The 15,460-nt window shown below is 45.0% G+C and overlaps 1 protein-coding gene across 8 annotated transcripts in view; it reads right to left on the bottom strand.

The window, feature by feature from the left end:
* The window catches only part of Heatr5a (HEAT repeat containing 5A), a 100,412-nt gene extending 87,370 nt beyond the window's left edge, over nt 1–13,042 (bottom strand). For 7 of the 8 annotated variants that reach the window (XM_075948891.1, XM_075948894.1, XM_075948896.1 and 4 more), the window contains exons 1-2: nt 12,928–13,042; nt 330–532 (exon numbers count right to left, since the gene is read on the bottom strand). In XM_075948891.1, coding sequence (XP_075805006.1) covers nt 330–455 — 126 coding nt within the window. In that variant the 5' untranslated portion in view covers nt 456–532; nt 12,928–13,042. The remainder of the gene's footprint in view (nt 1–329; nt 533–12,927) is intronic. The other variant, XM_075948892.1, reaches the window with a different exon arrangement.
* Nucleotides 13,043–15,460: the final 2,418 nt, after the last annotated feature.

Raw genomic sequence — 15,460 nt, 5'->3', positions numbered from 1 at the left:
CGTGCGTGTTCTGCAGTACTGGGGGCTGGACTCAAGGCTTCATGTGTGCTAGGCCAGCTCACTACTACTGAACTATATTCCCGGCTCAAGCATTACATGTATTTTTAAAGTAAAACAACAGATAGTGGCTAATTGCTTTCTGTGTTTTTAAACAAAGTTAAAAGTGACATCTCAGAAGAGGCAAGGGGTCTACCGTGTTTCACTGCTAAGTCTTAAGAAACTGTAGCTTTTACAAACTAATAGGTGACTATAGACGAAGCAAGAAAACAAACGGCCCAAACATTTCTGGCACATTACGGAGCAAAACCAGCTTTAGTGATGTTACCCACCCTGTTGGTTGCTAGCAAAAGCTTCTCCAAGTATCTCAGCCACTCGAAAATAAACTCAGCCTTCTGAACTTCACCTAGTTGGCTGGACGCTTCTTCATTGAGCAGCAGGCTATGAGCTAGTTCCATTCCTTGAAGCAAATTCTCTTAGCGGGTCACAAGTCTTCTCACTTATAAACGCAGTCCATATACCTAGGGAACAAAATCTGCAATGGAAAACAACGCACTTTGAAAGGTGAGTAAGAAGGCAGTCAGAACGCTGGAGATTTCTATAAGAAGTAAAAGCACAGCTAAATTTATCTTTAGAACTCCTGCAGGGTGAATCCCAGAAAGGTCCCAATAGTAAGTTCTAGTTAGCTGACCCAAATTCATCTTCCCATTCAGAATCTATTTTCAAAAGTACAGACGGGTCAAACAGGCCAGATTGCCAACAGGCAAAACCAAAACAAAATCACTAAAACCAAGAGTTAATCCACTTAAGTTCTCCATGTTTCAGGGTCAACTAATGAGGTCAATGTTAGACTTCAGAACTCATTGCACGCTAGATACCTTTCATTAAAATGTGTCATAGGTATTTAACAAGTGACCAAATAGCTAGCCACCCTACTAAAACTCTGCGGAGAAGCTGACCCACCCTATCCTGTGTGGGTCTCTGGAGCATCTTTCTGTCCTGTCTCATCAAGAACATTTTCAGCTTGAGGGTTTTAGGAGCACCCGCCTCCGCCAGCAGAGTCACCTTACTGGAGTTCAGTTGTGACAGATGCCTCTGAGGGCACGTGGGGGATTTCTCCAGAACTGTGAAGCTTGGGTCACATCTGTGTGACCCAGACCCAGTGGGGCCTTGATAACAAGACACATTCACCAGCATCTCGGTCTTTTTAGACTGCACACAGCACAGAAATTCACATTAATCTTAACAGGTAATATCAGCATGGGATGGTTTTATTTTTAAGGAAGTTCGTGCTTAAGTATGCCGCAGTAATGTATTTTTAAATGATCAAGTCAACCATAAAATACGGCAAAATGTTAACAGATAAGTAGTGGACAGGAGAGGGGCCATTTTACTAGTCTATATTTTTTGTACTTTTAAAAAAGATCACAATAAAATGCAGAAAGATTATTTAAGCATTTTTAAAAAGTTGCCTACAAAATTAATAAATAATATAGCATTTGCTAGCCAGAGACATGACTCAGCAAGTAAAGGCATTTGCTACCAAGCCTGACAGCTTAAGTTCAGTTCCCAGGACCCACATAGTAGGAAGAGAAAACTGACTCCTGCAAGCTGTCATCGGACTTCTACACACACACACACACACACACACACACACACACACACACACACACACCAGAACTCGGGGGCAGAGTTCAAGGCCAGCCTGTTCTACAGAGGGAGTTCCAGGACAGCCAGGGCCGCTACACAGAGAAACCTTGTCTGAAAAAAGGAAACAAAATAAAAACCAAACAAATACAACTTCTCAACAAATACAACTAGGTGATGAAGAAACCTCCTGTTGAAGCAACTGAGAGAGTGGCATCATTTGAGCCAGATGCCTGCCTAGGAACACAGCAAGACCCGTTTTAGGAAACAAAATCACAGCAGCTCACAGGAGAAGCAGCTATCAAGAACATTAAGCACACGTATGTACAGGAACGGGCACATAAACATATGAGTTCTCTAATGCATCAAAAAATGACTTAAATATTTCACAAAAGTATAGACTGCTATAGGTAATTAAAAGATTAAAAATGCATGCCTCATGTTTCCCTAAGCTAAACTAAATACTGAAACAGGAGAGCCAGTAAGATATATTAGAAAAGGAGGTGTGAGATGTAGGAAGGCTTTTAGTTCATTTTATTTCTTTCTGTGTACTTCCTAGTATAGCACACTTACACCATCAGATGATTGTGACTCCTAGCTATCAGAAAGCCCTATGAAAAGACTCACACTTTATTTTACTTACATCAGCTGCTATGGACCTGTCTAGAGTTCAGGATATACCTTTGATGAAGAAAACCACCTCTGTCCAGCTATATCTCTTCTCACATCTGTGTTTTAGCCATCTTCCCAATCACTGGCCTCTTCCCAATCAGTTCTGCCCACACGCCTAATACTGTCCATGACATGGCACCCAGAGTCACTCAAAACAAAACCCAACTCAGCTTATTTTCAGAAGCGTCACTTTTAAGGGGCAAAGAACAATACAAACATCCAGGCATGGTGGTGTGACTAGTAACCCCACCACTTGGGAAGTAGAGGCAGTAGCTAAGGATTATCTATCCTTAGACACACAGTTAAGTTGAAGCCACCCTGGACGATCTGAAATTCTGTTTCCAAACAAACCAACCAAAAGAACAATCTGAACAATGTTGCTAAGATTTTTACAGAAATAACATGAATCCTAGCTTCTTGTTTGAAAAGCTTCCCCTTTCATAAATTACCAGAATGGGGCTGGTGAAATGGCTCAGTGGCTAGTGAATCTGCCACACAAGTGTGATGACCAGAGTTAGGAGCCTAGAACCCATCCTTGTACATGCTAGGTAGGCGTGGCGACCTGCCTATCACCCCCACATTTGGGAGGGAGAAATGGGACTGTGCCTCAGTGAATAAGGCAGATCACCTTCTGGCCGTCACAGGCGGGTACACATGTCCCCCATGCTTTTCCACACAAGGGAGAAAAATTACCAAAATGAACTGGCTAAAAAATAGTCACAATTAGGGAATAGAATTTAGAGATGCCAGTAATACTTTTCTTAGAAGAAACCTACTAATAAGCACACAGAACTTTTGTCCTCAATATCTGAGACTCTAGAGGGAAAAATAACCTTAGCGCACAGAGAAATGATCCTGCAATCACCAGGGCAAATGACAATCTTAAGAATCAAATTACCCTTTCATGTGGAGACCGGCAGTGCTGCTGCAAAGACCTTTTTCTTCCTTAGACAGCAGCAATATTGTGGTGTAAAATGATCTATCAAGAAGCAAAACAGCTAATACAATGTGATAATAAATAATTCAGCAAAAAAGCTGAATTCGAGCCCCAAAGCAGGGCACAAAGTTCCCACTAATGCCTCCCATGCAGCCCTCATACAAACCACTCTTAAAAGCAGCAGCCACCCATTCCTTCTGGCAACCTCACCTTTCCATCCATCTTCGACCACACCTGCGCTCCAAGGTGAGAAGCAAAAACACTTTGCAGACAGAGGCTCTGACCTAGTCTTGCTTTAGGAAGATGGCTGCAGAGTCAGCGCTGCCTCCTTCAAACTGGAATACAGCCACACCCTACACACACCGAAGAACTTCCCTCTCCTAATTTCCTCGTCCACTCATATTCCTGTTGAGACTATGGGCTGATTTACCCACTGACAGTGAACACTTATAGCAATACCTTTAGACATACGCTTCCTTTAGATGAAGTCAAGGTAACCTTGCAATCCCCCTACTTTCTCCTCTTGAGCAGTTTGGATGAGAGCCATTCAGCACCTAGTTGGGATCTATTTTTCTTTTCTTTTTCTTTTTTTTATATTTATTTATTATGTATACAATGTTCTGTCTGTGTGTATGCCTGCAGGCCAGAAGAGGGCACCAGACCCCATTACAGATGGTTGTGAGCCACCATGTGGTTGCTGGGAATTGAACTCAGGACCTTTGGAAGAGCAGGCAATGCTCTTAACCACTGAGCCATCTCTCCAGCCCGGGATCTATTTTTCAAAGAACAGTTAGTTTGCTTGAAAAACATGACTTTATAAAACTGCCGTTCCAGCTCTAACACCAGCAGCAATTATAACAGCTGCTAATGTATAACCTGATCACTTTCTAAGATGGCTACGTAATACTTTTAAGAGTGTAACATTTATTTTCTTGAATAAACCTCAAAAATGTTGATGAGGTTGCTATTTTTTCCAGAAATTTATTATTATTATTTGTCTATGTGTACACATGAATGCCTCTGGAGGTCAGAGACGTTGGACCTCCAGAGCCGGGGTTATGGGTGGCTGTAGCGGTCTGAGTGGGTGCTGGGAACCAAAGTAGGGTTCTCTGCAAGAGCAGAGCGCACTTTTAATCGCCACCCCATGTCTCCCACCCCTTGTTTAATCTACTTTAAGTTTCATGGGAGCTGTGAACTGAACGCGGGTCCTCTGTAAGCACCAAGTCAGTTCCTAGTCCTCGGAGTAGTCATGTTCATTGCCTTCCCTTACAAATGAGAAAACGGAAGTGGAAAATTCGGTAGCTTTCCTAAATACACACATAATATCTTTAGTTGTTTTTGGTTTCTTAAAACTATTCTGAAGGAAAGAAGATAATGACAACCAGGAGACCATCAGACACTAGATATGGTACTGGGGTGGTCTGCCAGTGTTTCCCGCAGAGAATGGGAAGAGTCATTCAGAAAATGTAAGTCACCTATCAGGGAATGGACCCAGTACAGGAGTCAACTACCCCAAGTCTTGTACGACACTTGGATTACATTTCAAACACGTTCCTTTTATTCTCTCTACTCAAAGGACACAGCCCAGCTTCAGTCCAGCTTCCGTCTTCAGTTTCTCTGGCTTTGTTAAAAGTAAATCTGAACATACATTAACTCTATATAAACCATTTTTACAAATCTATGCATTTCAAACTGAAGCAAACCCCCAAATCAACAGTAATCACCTATAGCACAGCCAGAAGTCAAGCCTTCTAACCTCTGATCCCCACTGGTGACCAGGGCTTTGTAAAACAGCAGGTCACAGAAGAGGATCTCCCAAGGCACGCGAGGCGTTCATTAGGTGGTGGAGAATAATGAGGGGCTTTCTGGTTGACTGTGCATATCTGGAGGTGCTGGGTAACTGTGCCTCAATGAGGAAAAGCATGAAAATGCCAATAAAAGAGAACTTAAAAGCCACGGGGCAGAAGTTTATCATAAGCACTGTGCAAACTGGCTAAGGGCTATCACCCAGACACACAAGTTCTTATTTGTGTTTGTTTTGAGACGGGGTTGCCTTGAACTCCTGATCCTCCTGCCTCATCTCCTACGGCCTCAGTCAGCTTCTGAGAGGTTTCTAAGAAGTGCTTACAGAGGTGGAAGATCTGAGGGCCAAAGGTGGGCACGGAATTGACTTTCTTCCCTTGGATTCCCAATGTATTGCCTGCATATCAACGTGTAGTGGCTACCTCTCCAGCACCATGTCTGCCTGCACACCGCCATGTCTGGCTGTGATAAGGACTGAACCTCTGAGCTGTCAACAGCCATCCGAATTCAATGTTTTTCTTTATAAGAGCTGTCATGGTCATGGTGTCTCTTCACAGCCATAGAAACGTGAAGACAAAGTAGCACAAACTTAATCTCAAAAGCCCATGCCACTGTTGTACTTCTAGCAAGGCTACACCACCAAGACTAAGTGTTTAAATGCCGGAGACTGTGAGGGAACATTTCTCATTCAAAGCACCACAGGTAGGGCTGGAGAGAGGGCTCAGCTGCTAAGAGTCCTTAAAGCCTCAGTTGTTCACGCAAAGGACCTGGGTTCTGTTCCCAGTACTCACAGCCATACGTGATCCAGACCTTGAGTTCCAAGGAATCTGATGTCTTCTGTTCCAGACATACAGCTGATACATACATACATACACACACAAGCAAAACACTCATACACATAAGTAAATACTTAAAAAAGAAAAAGAAGAGGAGAAATCACTCTCAATGTAGGCTTCCGAGAGAGTTGTCTGCCTCTGACCCCCAGGTGCTAGGATTAACACACAGTGGAGATGGCGGATTCTTATGGGTAATTTGTTTTTATTTTCATTGGTGTTTTATCTGCATGTATGTCTGTGTGAGGCTGTCAGAAGCCCTGGAACTGGAGTTACAGACAACTGTGAGCTGCCATGTGGGTGCTAGGAATTGAACCTGGGTCCTCTGGAAGAGCTGTCAGTGCTCTTAACCTCAGAGACAAGTCTCCAGCAGAGATGTTGGATTTTTAAAGAGAACTTGGACTTTTAAAGCATTGAAAAATTTAAAGACTGGGGACTTTTAAGGTTGGACTGTGTGTGTGTGTGTGTGTGTGTGTGTATACACATAGGTGAAATTAACATGAAGTCTTAGGGACAAACAAGAAAGGAAAGGTCATGGCTGAATACTGAAGTGTTCGTGTCAGGTTGGTAAGTGGTCAGTAGTGCTGTTAGTTTTGTCAAGTGGACAGAAACTGGACTCACCTGAGTAGGAAGCCTAACTAAAGAGTTATCCTGACTGCTACTTGATGTGGGTGAGCCCAACCCACTGTAGGCAATGCTCTCCCAGGGCAGGCGGCCTTAGCTGTATAATAGCCGAGCAAGCCAGTAAGCAGCGTTCCTCTGTGGTCTCGGCTTCAGTTCCTGACTGCAGGTTCCTTACTGGAGCACTTAAAGGTGGGCTGTGATGGGAGGATGGAGTCAAGTGAATCTGGGTTTCCTCCCTAAGCTGGTTTTGTTCAGTATATTACCACAGCAATGGAGAAGAAACTAAGGTAGGAGGATCACAAATCCAAAACCTATCCAGACTAGAGTTCGAGGCTAGCCTTGGCATTCACAAGACTGCCTCAAAGTAAAAAGAGGGCACATAGCTCAGTGGTAGGGTGTTTGTCTAGTATGTGCAGGGGGCCCTAGGTTCAGTTCAGTTTTCACTGGTGGTGCTTAGTTAAATCTCAATGTTAGGATTAAATGGCATAGTGAATGTAAAGTTTTGGCTAGCAAAGCCTCAAAAAAATAATAGATATGCAGGTATGTTTTGTTTTTCTTTCCCAAGATAGGTTTCTTTGTATAACCCTGGCTGTTCTGAACTCACTATATAGACCAGGCTGGCCTCGAACTCACAAAGATCCATCTTCCTCTGCCGTGAGAGTGCTGGGATTAAACGCATGCGCCATGATGCCTGGCAGATATACAGTTTCTGTTTCTCATTATTATGTTCTTAATGTTGGTTTCTATTGCTCAATCTTTCCCCAGCCCAGAACACTTCCCTGTACACTTCAGGGCTTCTGTCCGGACAGAGTGACCAGAGCCAGCCGTCTCTCTTCCTTAGTTCCACTTCTGTGGCTCTGCCACCTGCAACACACACAACCTGCCTCCCAGGCTCGGGCCAGCTCCACTCCACACCTGCCGATATTCTCAGGGCTCACCCCATGGCACTGGCATCGCTAACATGCAACAGCGACTGCACCTTCACCAATGGCCTCCTAGCCTCTCTTCAGGGACTCTAACCTGCTACATGGTGCCAAGCCTCAGCTTCTCTCCATATCCCCTCCAATCCGTGCTTTCATGCCTCCCAAACCAGTACTATACAGGAGACACTTACACGTCACTGGGTTCAGCTGCCAGTTGGAGATGCAGCCTTGAACTGCTCTGAACCACAGCCTCTATGTTCTGACCCTAAGGAAACACTCCCCAGAAAATTTCACCTCAATAATACTGGTCTCCTGTTGATCACAGCTGCTTTTTCAGCCTGAGTTAGTTAGCATCTATTGTCTCTGAAAATCAAAAATGTTATTTCCATAGATTCTTAATTCAAATACATCACACAAATGGCCTTCATTGTCTTAGACACTTTCCAACTTCCCTCTGAAATTTCACAGGTCAGCCCCTGCCTCTGCACTCCTCCCAGCATTCTCTTCTTCTAAATTCCCATGACAGCTCACTGATTCTGAGCGCTGAATGGCTTCTCCAACCCAAACTTCCAAAATCCTGCACAATACAGCCCACATGGCCAGGTCCCTGACAGCAGCACCCCACCCTCTGGCACCAACCTCTGCCCTAGTTTACTTTCTGTTGCTGTGATGAAACACTGGCCAATGCCGGGTGGTGGTGGCACACGCCTTTAATCCCAGCACTTAGGAGGCAGAGGCAGGAGAATCTCTGTGAGTTCGAAATCAGTATGGTCTACAGAGTGAGTTCCAGGATGGCCAGGGCTACACAGTGAAAATCTGTCTTGATTTTCAACCAACGAACCAGTGACCAAAACCAACTTGGAGAAAAGAAGGTTTATTTGCTTCACCCGTCCATCGCTGGCTGTCATCAAGGGAAGGGAGACCTGGAGCAGAGCCTGGAGGAACACTATACTGGCTTGCTCAGCCACCTTTCTTATACAACCTAGGCCCACAGGTCTGGGGATAGCACTGCCCACCTACATCAACCAGTAATCAGGACAATTCTTCACTTGAGGTGAGTCTCGTTTGCATCAAGTTGACAAAGCTAACCAGCTCACTCTCTTTAGCTCACCAAAGCAGTCAGTATTTACAGACCTGTGGCACTGAGTCTAAATATTATTAGTATAGACAAAGATAATGGATTAAGAAATCTGTCTATAGGCTGCGTATGCCTCCTTGGTAAAACAGTTACATAGCAGGCATGAGACCCTGGGTTTGATCACTAGCAAAGAAAGGAAGGAAGGTAGAAAAGAAAGAACTTCTCAAGGCAGAAGAGAGGGAGAAAACCTGCTCAAGGCTAAAATACAACAAAGTGACATCTATGTCCAGTTTCAACGTCTATGTTCCTTTATCACTCCACACTACTGCTAATGGCAACGATTACACAGGTGCTGACACATCTAATAAACATTACAACCTGCTGTTCTTTCTCTCCTCTTCACTCCGCCATGTCTCCAGTACTCTGGAGCTTTCCATTAAAGTGCTAGGTTTTTCAATTAGCTTCCATATCCTTCTCAACCCAGACAGCAGGTCTGTAAGTACCTAAAGTATTAGTACAGCTTCCATATCCTTCTATTTCCTTAAAAACCATCTCCGTATCACATACCACACTCTCCCTTCTCGTTTTCAGATGGGAGATCCCATTCTGGACGTTCAAGAACCCCAAGGCGCATTTTAAGGTAAAGGAAGTGTAACTTGTCGGCCTCTCCCCAACACTCCTCTCAGTCACGATGTCCAGCCGCTTGCTACCTCGTCAAAACTCCAGTACCACAAAGTATAAAAACAAAGAGGTCTAAACAGCAATTCATTGTTTGAGAACTCATAAGTTTGACATAAATCCCTCAAAGCCTATTCATTCCATTCTGACATGATTAATAATCCAGTTACCTCAATTTTAGCTAGAGTGGAATAGTGCACTACAGTAAATGTGAAAGGGCAAATCCCCCGAGGGGGGAAGAATCCTGGGCAGGCAGCTAGCAGTGATGGAAGAAACGGAACACTAGTCAATAGGGCATCTTTAAAAGCACACGAGATGCCACCAACCCCAAGCCAGGACAGGAACTCTTACTCACTTTTCAAAGTCTATCCTTGTACTTGCTGCTTGCACAATCCGTCACCTAGAACTTCCGTGTTCCCCTACTAGATGTGGTTTATGTAAGACTACTCTTCCCTTCCCCCTTTACGGCTCTCACTCTAGTCAACAGCAGACTTGCCCTTGAGCACACCGTGGTCCAGGGCTCTCCATCCCGGTTCCACAGTGTAATCTATAACACAACTTGCTCAGAATACCCAGAATAGAGCTCTGCACAGTCTGGCCTCTTGGAGCCGCACCTTCCTGAGGGTTTTCTTGGCAGACAGAGCTTCTTACTCCCTGCCAGACGTCCAGCGAGACGCCTTGCTTTGCACTGACAGCTCCTTGGAATACCTCCTTGTTTCTCTGCCTTCCGGCAGCTTCTGTCATGGCCCACCCATCTTACGGAGTAAAAACACAGCCTACTGCATCAAATCTCTACATTGATGTGGGAAGCCCTCTGAAATCAAACTGTTATTTTTAGATATATGTTCCTCATACAATGAGATACATAATGACTACAGATAGCATCTTAATCAGTTCAAACCATGCTAACAGATGAGACTAACAGAAAACATTTCATAGCCTTTTGGACTTTGGAATTAAGTTGTGAGATTTTGAACCTGTACCGGTGCTTTAAACAAACAAACAAACAAACAACAAACCAATTCTGGAGACACAGCCAATCTCAATCTGCTGAGTATTTATAGAGTTCTAACAGTCCATTCTGTTCTACACTTGATCTTAGCCAAAGGGCCAAGAAGCAACCCCATTTGATTCTTCCTATAGAATCACCTTCGATTTCAGGTCTACATTCACTCTTCAACAATATTCTAACCAATCTAGTAATCCAACATTGTCATCAGCCATGTTTAAAGGAAAAGTCAGGAGTAACACTAACTTATGATAGACATCATGACTTTTATATTAAAAAGCGAGGGTTGAGGCTCAAGCCCTGATACTGGGGGAGAGGGAGGGAGGGAGGGAGGGAGAGAGAGAGGGAGGGAGGGAGGGAGGGAGGGAGAGAGAGGGAGAGGGGGGGGAGAGAGAGAGAGAGAGAGAGAGAGAGAGAGAGAGAGAGAGAGATTGATTGGTGGTTAAATTAAAAAACAAACAAAAACCAGACCCAATCCAAATTAAAACTGAAAACCAGTTGACAAACCATAAAAGTGTCCCCCCTTTCTTCACTCCCAAGAGACCAAAGCCTCTGAAATGAATTACTCATAAACTAGGCACCCACAGGAGAAAGCCACACCCTCCTAACACCAGACTGGACCTAGAATTCAGAGGAGCCTCACGAGGGAGTTCTGGATTTCTTTTGCTTTCTTTATGGTCTAAGTGAAAAGCCACTCAAATTCCTCAATGATCTGTGGGAATAGTAATGTATCACACAAGACTAAACGTCATTAAACAGGTTATCAAGAATTTAGACTAGTTGAATTTAGAACGTCCAGAAGTTAATTCCTTATTTTAGTCATAAGAAAGGCTAATCAAGGTCATTAGCAACTGCCCTTTTGAGCATTAAGCTGCAAGGAGGGAAGGGAGAGAAGATGAAAATGCGCAGGCAGAGACAAAGAACCTTAATTTTCCCCATAGACAGTATATTCATTAGTTTAAATTGATGAGGTTAATTTTAGATAATAATTAAAAAATTTTAGAGGTACTTTGGGATTCTGGGGAGATGGCTGAGCAGGTAAGAAAGCTGGTTGAGTAAGAACAAGGGTCTGAGTTTAAACCCACTTAAAAAGAGGATGAGGGCAGCAGCCTCTAACTCATCACTGTAGTGGGCAGAGAGGAAGCCTGCTGAGGCTGGCAGGCCACCACTTTATTTCCCCGGTTAGGGAGTTGCCGTGTTTCAAAAAAGGGGAAGAGAGCAGGGCACCCGTCTTCTGACCTCAACATATATTCGTGGGTGCAAGTGCCTGCACATATATGTGCATATTACACACTCCCCCCCCCCCCCCGAGTTATTTTGGAATTCTGAATCTTCCTGTTACTAAAGTCAAACACTAAAAAAAAAGAAAAACTAAAGGCGATCTAATCTAGGATCCATAAACAGGACCAAAGGTTAAAGTCAGGAGTTCATTCCTAACCTACGGCTATCTATGTAAAAGAACTGCATTCCAGGGCACACCAAATCAAACCACCAGTCTCTCCGCCTCCTAGGATTACATTAAACTGCCTCCTTGATTTCATTTTTTGAAACTGAGTTTCCACTACTTAGCCTAAGCCGGAGTGGATCGGTCTGCATAAGCCCAGGTTGGCTGGGAACTCTCTCTATTCCCTGCCTCAACCTTCTCAACACTAGAATTACAGGTGTGCCATACTATTCCTGGCTTGTTATGGAAAAAAAAGTCAAAGGTTCTAAAACAAGGCAAATCTCTGTTTGGGTGCTCATCTAAAATCTCACTCTCCGCCTTGATGTGTTAGATTCCTTTAATTCTGGAGCCAGCGCCAGGTTTGAGATGATGTCTCAAATAAATAGAAAAAGAAATAAATAGTAAATCAAGCCTCATCCTCAAACACAGTTCGTAAGATGTTTGGGAAATAAAACCAGACAATCCTTCTAAAGCCCTGCGCTAATGTTCCTTAAGTGAATCTCACAGTATTGTTTTGCAAGGTCCCTAACTGTATAGGGCCCTTTTCACTTCCTTAAACTTCTTGCCATCTCTAGGCTTTAAGTTCCTTAAGGGCGCCTAGCATGCATATAAAACACCCACAACCTGAAGGACAGCAAGCCATCTGATTTATCTGACCTGACCGTTGAAATGAATTAACTTGCCAGAGTTACATGTCGTGGTTAACAAGTACAAGCACCTTTACGATGTTCCTAAGAATTCACAATCACTTGAAATGGTATCTTGCTGGCGTGTAGGGAGGTAAAGTAAGAAAATAAATAAAACTACAAACAAACGTTTGCAGGGAAAACGCAAACGCCCCCAACGCCAGGCTTTCCTTCCTTCCTTCCTCGGAAGACCTGGAAACTTCTGGCAACCTAAGGCGACATCCACTCCCTGCTGCTGGGGGCCCCACAGGGCTGTAGGGCGGGTCCCCGGCCGCGGGGCAGGCGACCTGCCCTGCTCCCCGACTTTTCCCCTGCCGCGTCCCCGGCCCCGCGGATGCCGTCCCCGCCTACCTGTTGTGCGGAGGGAGAACCCGGCCACGCCGCAGTCAGCCCCGGTGTCCGGGCTGTGGCTGCTGCCCGGACCCCGTGGACCCCAGCTCGCACCCACCCCGGCCGGGTCCTCAGCCTCCGCCCCGCGCCCACCGGGGTCCCGCGCCCCCCGGCTCCCGCAGCCCCCGCCCCAGCCCCTCAGGCGCCGGCCCCAGCCGCCTCTCCGCGCCCCCCGGCCCGCCTGCAGGGATGCCCTGAGCTCACACCTGTCCCGGCTCTGCCACGTTCCCGGCTCCGCGACAGCACAGCGGCACCCGGCTCGCCGCAGGCGACTGCGGGACGGAGCGGGCGGGCGGGGCTGACAGCGCGGCGGGAGCGGCCATTGGGAGCGCCCGGCCCCTCCCGCGCCCAGGCCTGCCAGCCGCCCGCCGAGCCAGAGAGCGCACGCTGTGGCAGGCGTGACTACTCCATTGCCGAGAGCGCGATGGGGGCCTCCGAGCCCAAGTCACATCAAGGATGGCAGCCGTCTTGCTGTCCCGAGGTTCCGGCCACGACTATTTTTGTTTTTGTCACCAGCCAGAATCTATGGTTGCGGCTTTGGGGCTTCGAAGGCAAAGTCACTACAGGAGGCTGGAAAACTTCAGGCAGGGTAGGAGCTGTAGGAGGAGATGATGGAATCTTACACGGGGAAGAACCTCAATGGGAACTAAAGTGTAAAATGATTGGATGAAGATCGCGCACGGAATGAGTGGCTCCTGCTTACAATCAGGAGTTTGAGGGTAATTTTTTGTTTGTTTTGAAACAAGCTTACAAAAAGGTTGCAAACATAGTATGAAAGCATTATTCCCCTGAACAGTTTTGAGATTTAAGTTGCTAACATGTCACACTGTCCCCCGGCACCTTCTGCACAGTCATAAAACTCTTTATGTGATACATCCGTGTTGTTGGTTCTCTCAGTAGTGTTCTTTATAGTAATGGTCTTCATTTCCCAAACAAGTGTTCTAGAAACAGCAATGCGTATCTTCAGCCTGGGGTTCTTCCTTTGTCTCTCTTTGACTTTTATAACCTTGACACTTTTGAAGAGTATTGGCCCATTGTTTTTAGAGAAAGGCCGCCACTGGGACTTTGTCTGATATTTATTCATGATTAGACATAAACTATGTATCTTTGAGGACTCTCAAAAGTAATTGTGTGCTAATATTTGTCGGGGGTTTGGTTTTCATTGCTTTCCATCAGATGGTACTGTAAAATTACTTTTTTCATCTTTGTAATTAATATGTATTTTCAGAGGAAGAGTCTTTAAAGAGTCTTGTTTCAAGGTACCTGTAAATAACCTTGTTTAGAAATTCATAATATTTATAACACTGGATCCAGCGTTTTCCACTTGATTGACTATAGTATGCTTTCATTATTTATTTACTTACTTTTACATTTATATTTATTTTTTATGTGTGAATCTACCTGTGTGGATCTGCACCATATACATGCAGTACCTACAGAGACCAGAAGAGGGCATCAGATCCCCGGAACTGCAGTTACAGGCAGTGGGGAGCTCCCTGATGCAAGTTCTGGGAACTGAGCTGGGGTCCTCTGCAAGAGCAGTGAGTGTCTTTTTTGTTTTGTGCTGCATGATGCACAGTTTGATCCTAGAAACCTGACTGGGGCAGTGAGGGAATGAAGAAAGGACAGATCAGGTGCAGAGAAGTTGGGGAAACATGTGAGCATTCTGACAGTGGCACCAACTATGCAATAACCCACTGGAACCTCAGCACAGGGGGAGGGGCCAGCTAGTCTTAGAGGAGTTCTCTGTAGGCAGCATTGTCAGCTGCAGTTGCCAGTTTTTCACACATTGGTTAATCATGAGTAAACACTGGAACCAGCAGAGGGCTTTGTCACTGCCCTGCGTCTGAGGCCTTGGGTTCTTGACATGGTCATGTCAGCAATGTACTTTCACTCAGGGCTCATTCCTTTCGGTTTTATTTTTTCATATGTACATATGTGTGCTTGTTTTTATGTGTACCATGGACATGCAGGTACCCACAGAAGCCTGAAGACAGCATTGGAGCTATGAGAGCTGGCGTCAGAGGTGGTTGTGAGCTGCCCGCTGTGGAAACTGAGCCAGGGCCCTCTGCAAAAGCAGCATGGAGCTATCTCTCCAGCCCCTTCATCTCCATTTATGATCAAATTCTCCCAAGTTTTCTCAGTAGGAGTTTCATTCATTCTTAGTTCTGTGTTTTGAGTTGTTTCCCAGCATTCTATGGCTAAACATTTTAGAAGATATAACAACAGCTTTGTGCACCAATCTTCCAGATTCTGTGCCCTGTAAGAAATGTCTCCATATTCTTGGCACACCTTCTCTTTCTGGCATAATTAAGATAGCCCAGGCTCACCAGGGTGAACACAGCAGTTCCTTGAAAAGCCCTGGTTCCTTTTAATGGATAATTATATCTTGCAGCATTAGGTTTGTTTACTGCTGCAGTAGAAGCATTACTGCCCAGGCTGTATCAATGGATGCAGTTAGAAAATATTTATATATTCATACTCACGGAGTCACCAGTACGCATATACTCATACACATGCTTACAGTCCCTCTCTGACTGGAAAAAATTTCCAAAGAGGATCCTAAAAGAGACATACATGGATCTGTTTAGGAAGGAGAAAAAGACAAGATCTCCTAAGTAAATTTGGAACATGGTGGGGGGGGGGCAAATGGGAGGGTGAAGGGGAGGGGGGAAAGGAAGGAGAGTGGGAAAAATGTATAGCTCAATAAAAACAATAAAAATATTTAAAAATTCTAGT

Source organism: Microtus pennsylvanicus, chromosome 14 (assembly GCF_037038515.1).
Source record: "Microtus pennsylvanicus isolate mMicPen1 chromosome 14, mMicPen1.hap1, whole genome shotgun sequence".
Classification (NCBI taxonomy): Eukaryota; Metazoa; Chordata; class Mammalia; order Rodentia; family Cricetidae; genus Microtus; species Microtus pennsylvanicus.
Note: the sequence above shows the minus strand (reverse complement) of the source record. Positions and strands in the feature narration are given on the sequence as shown.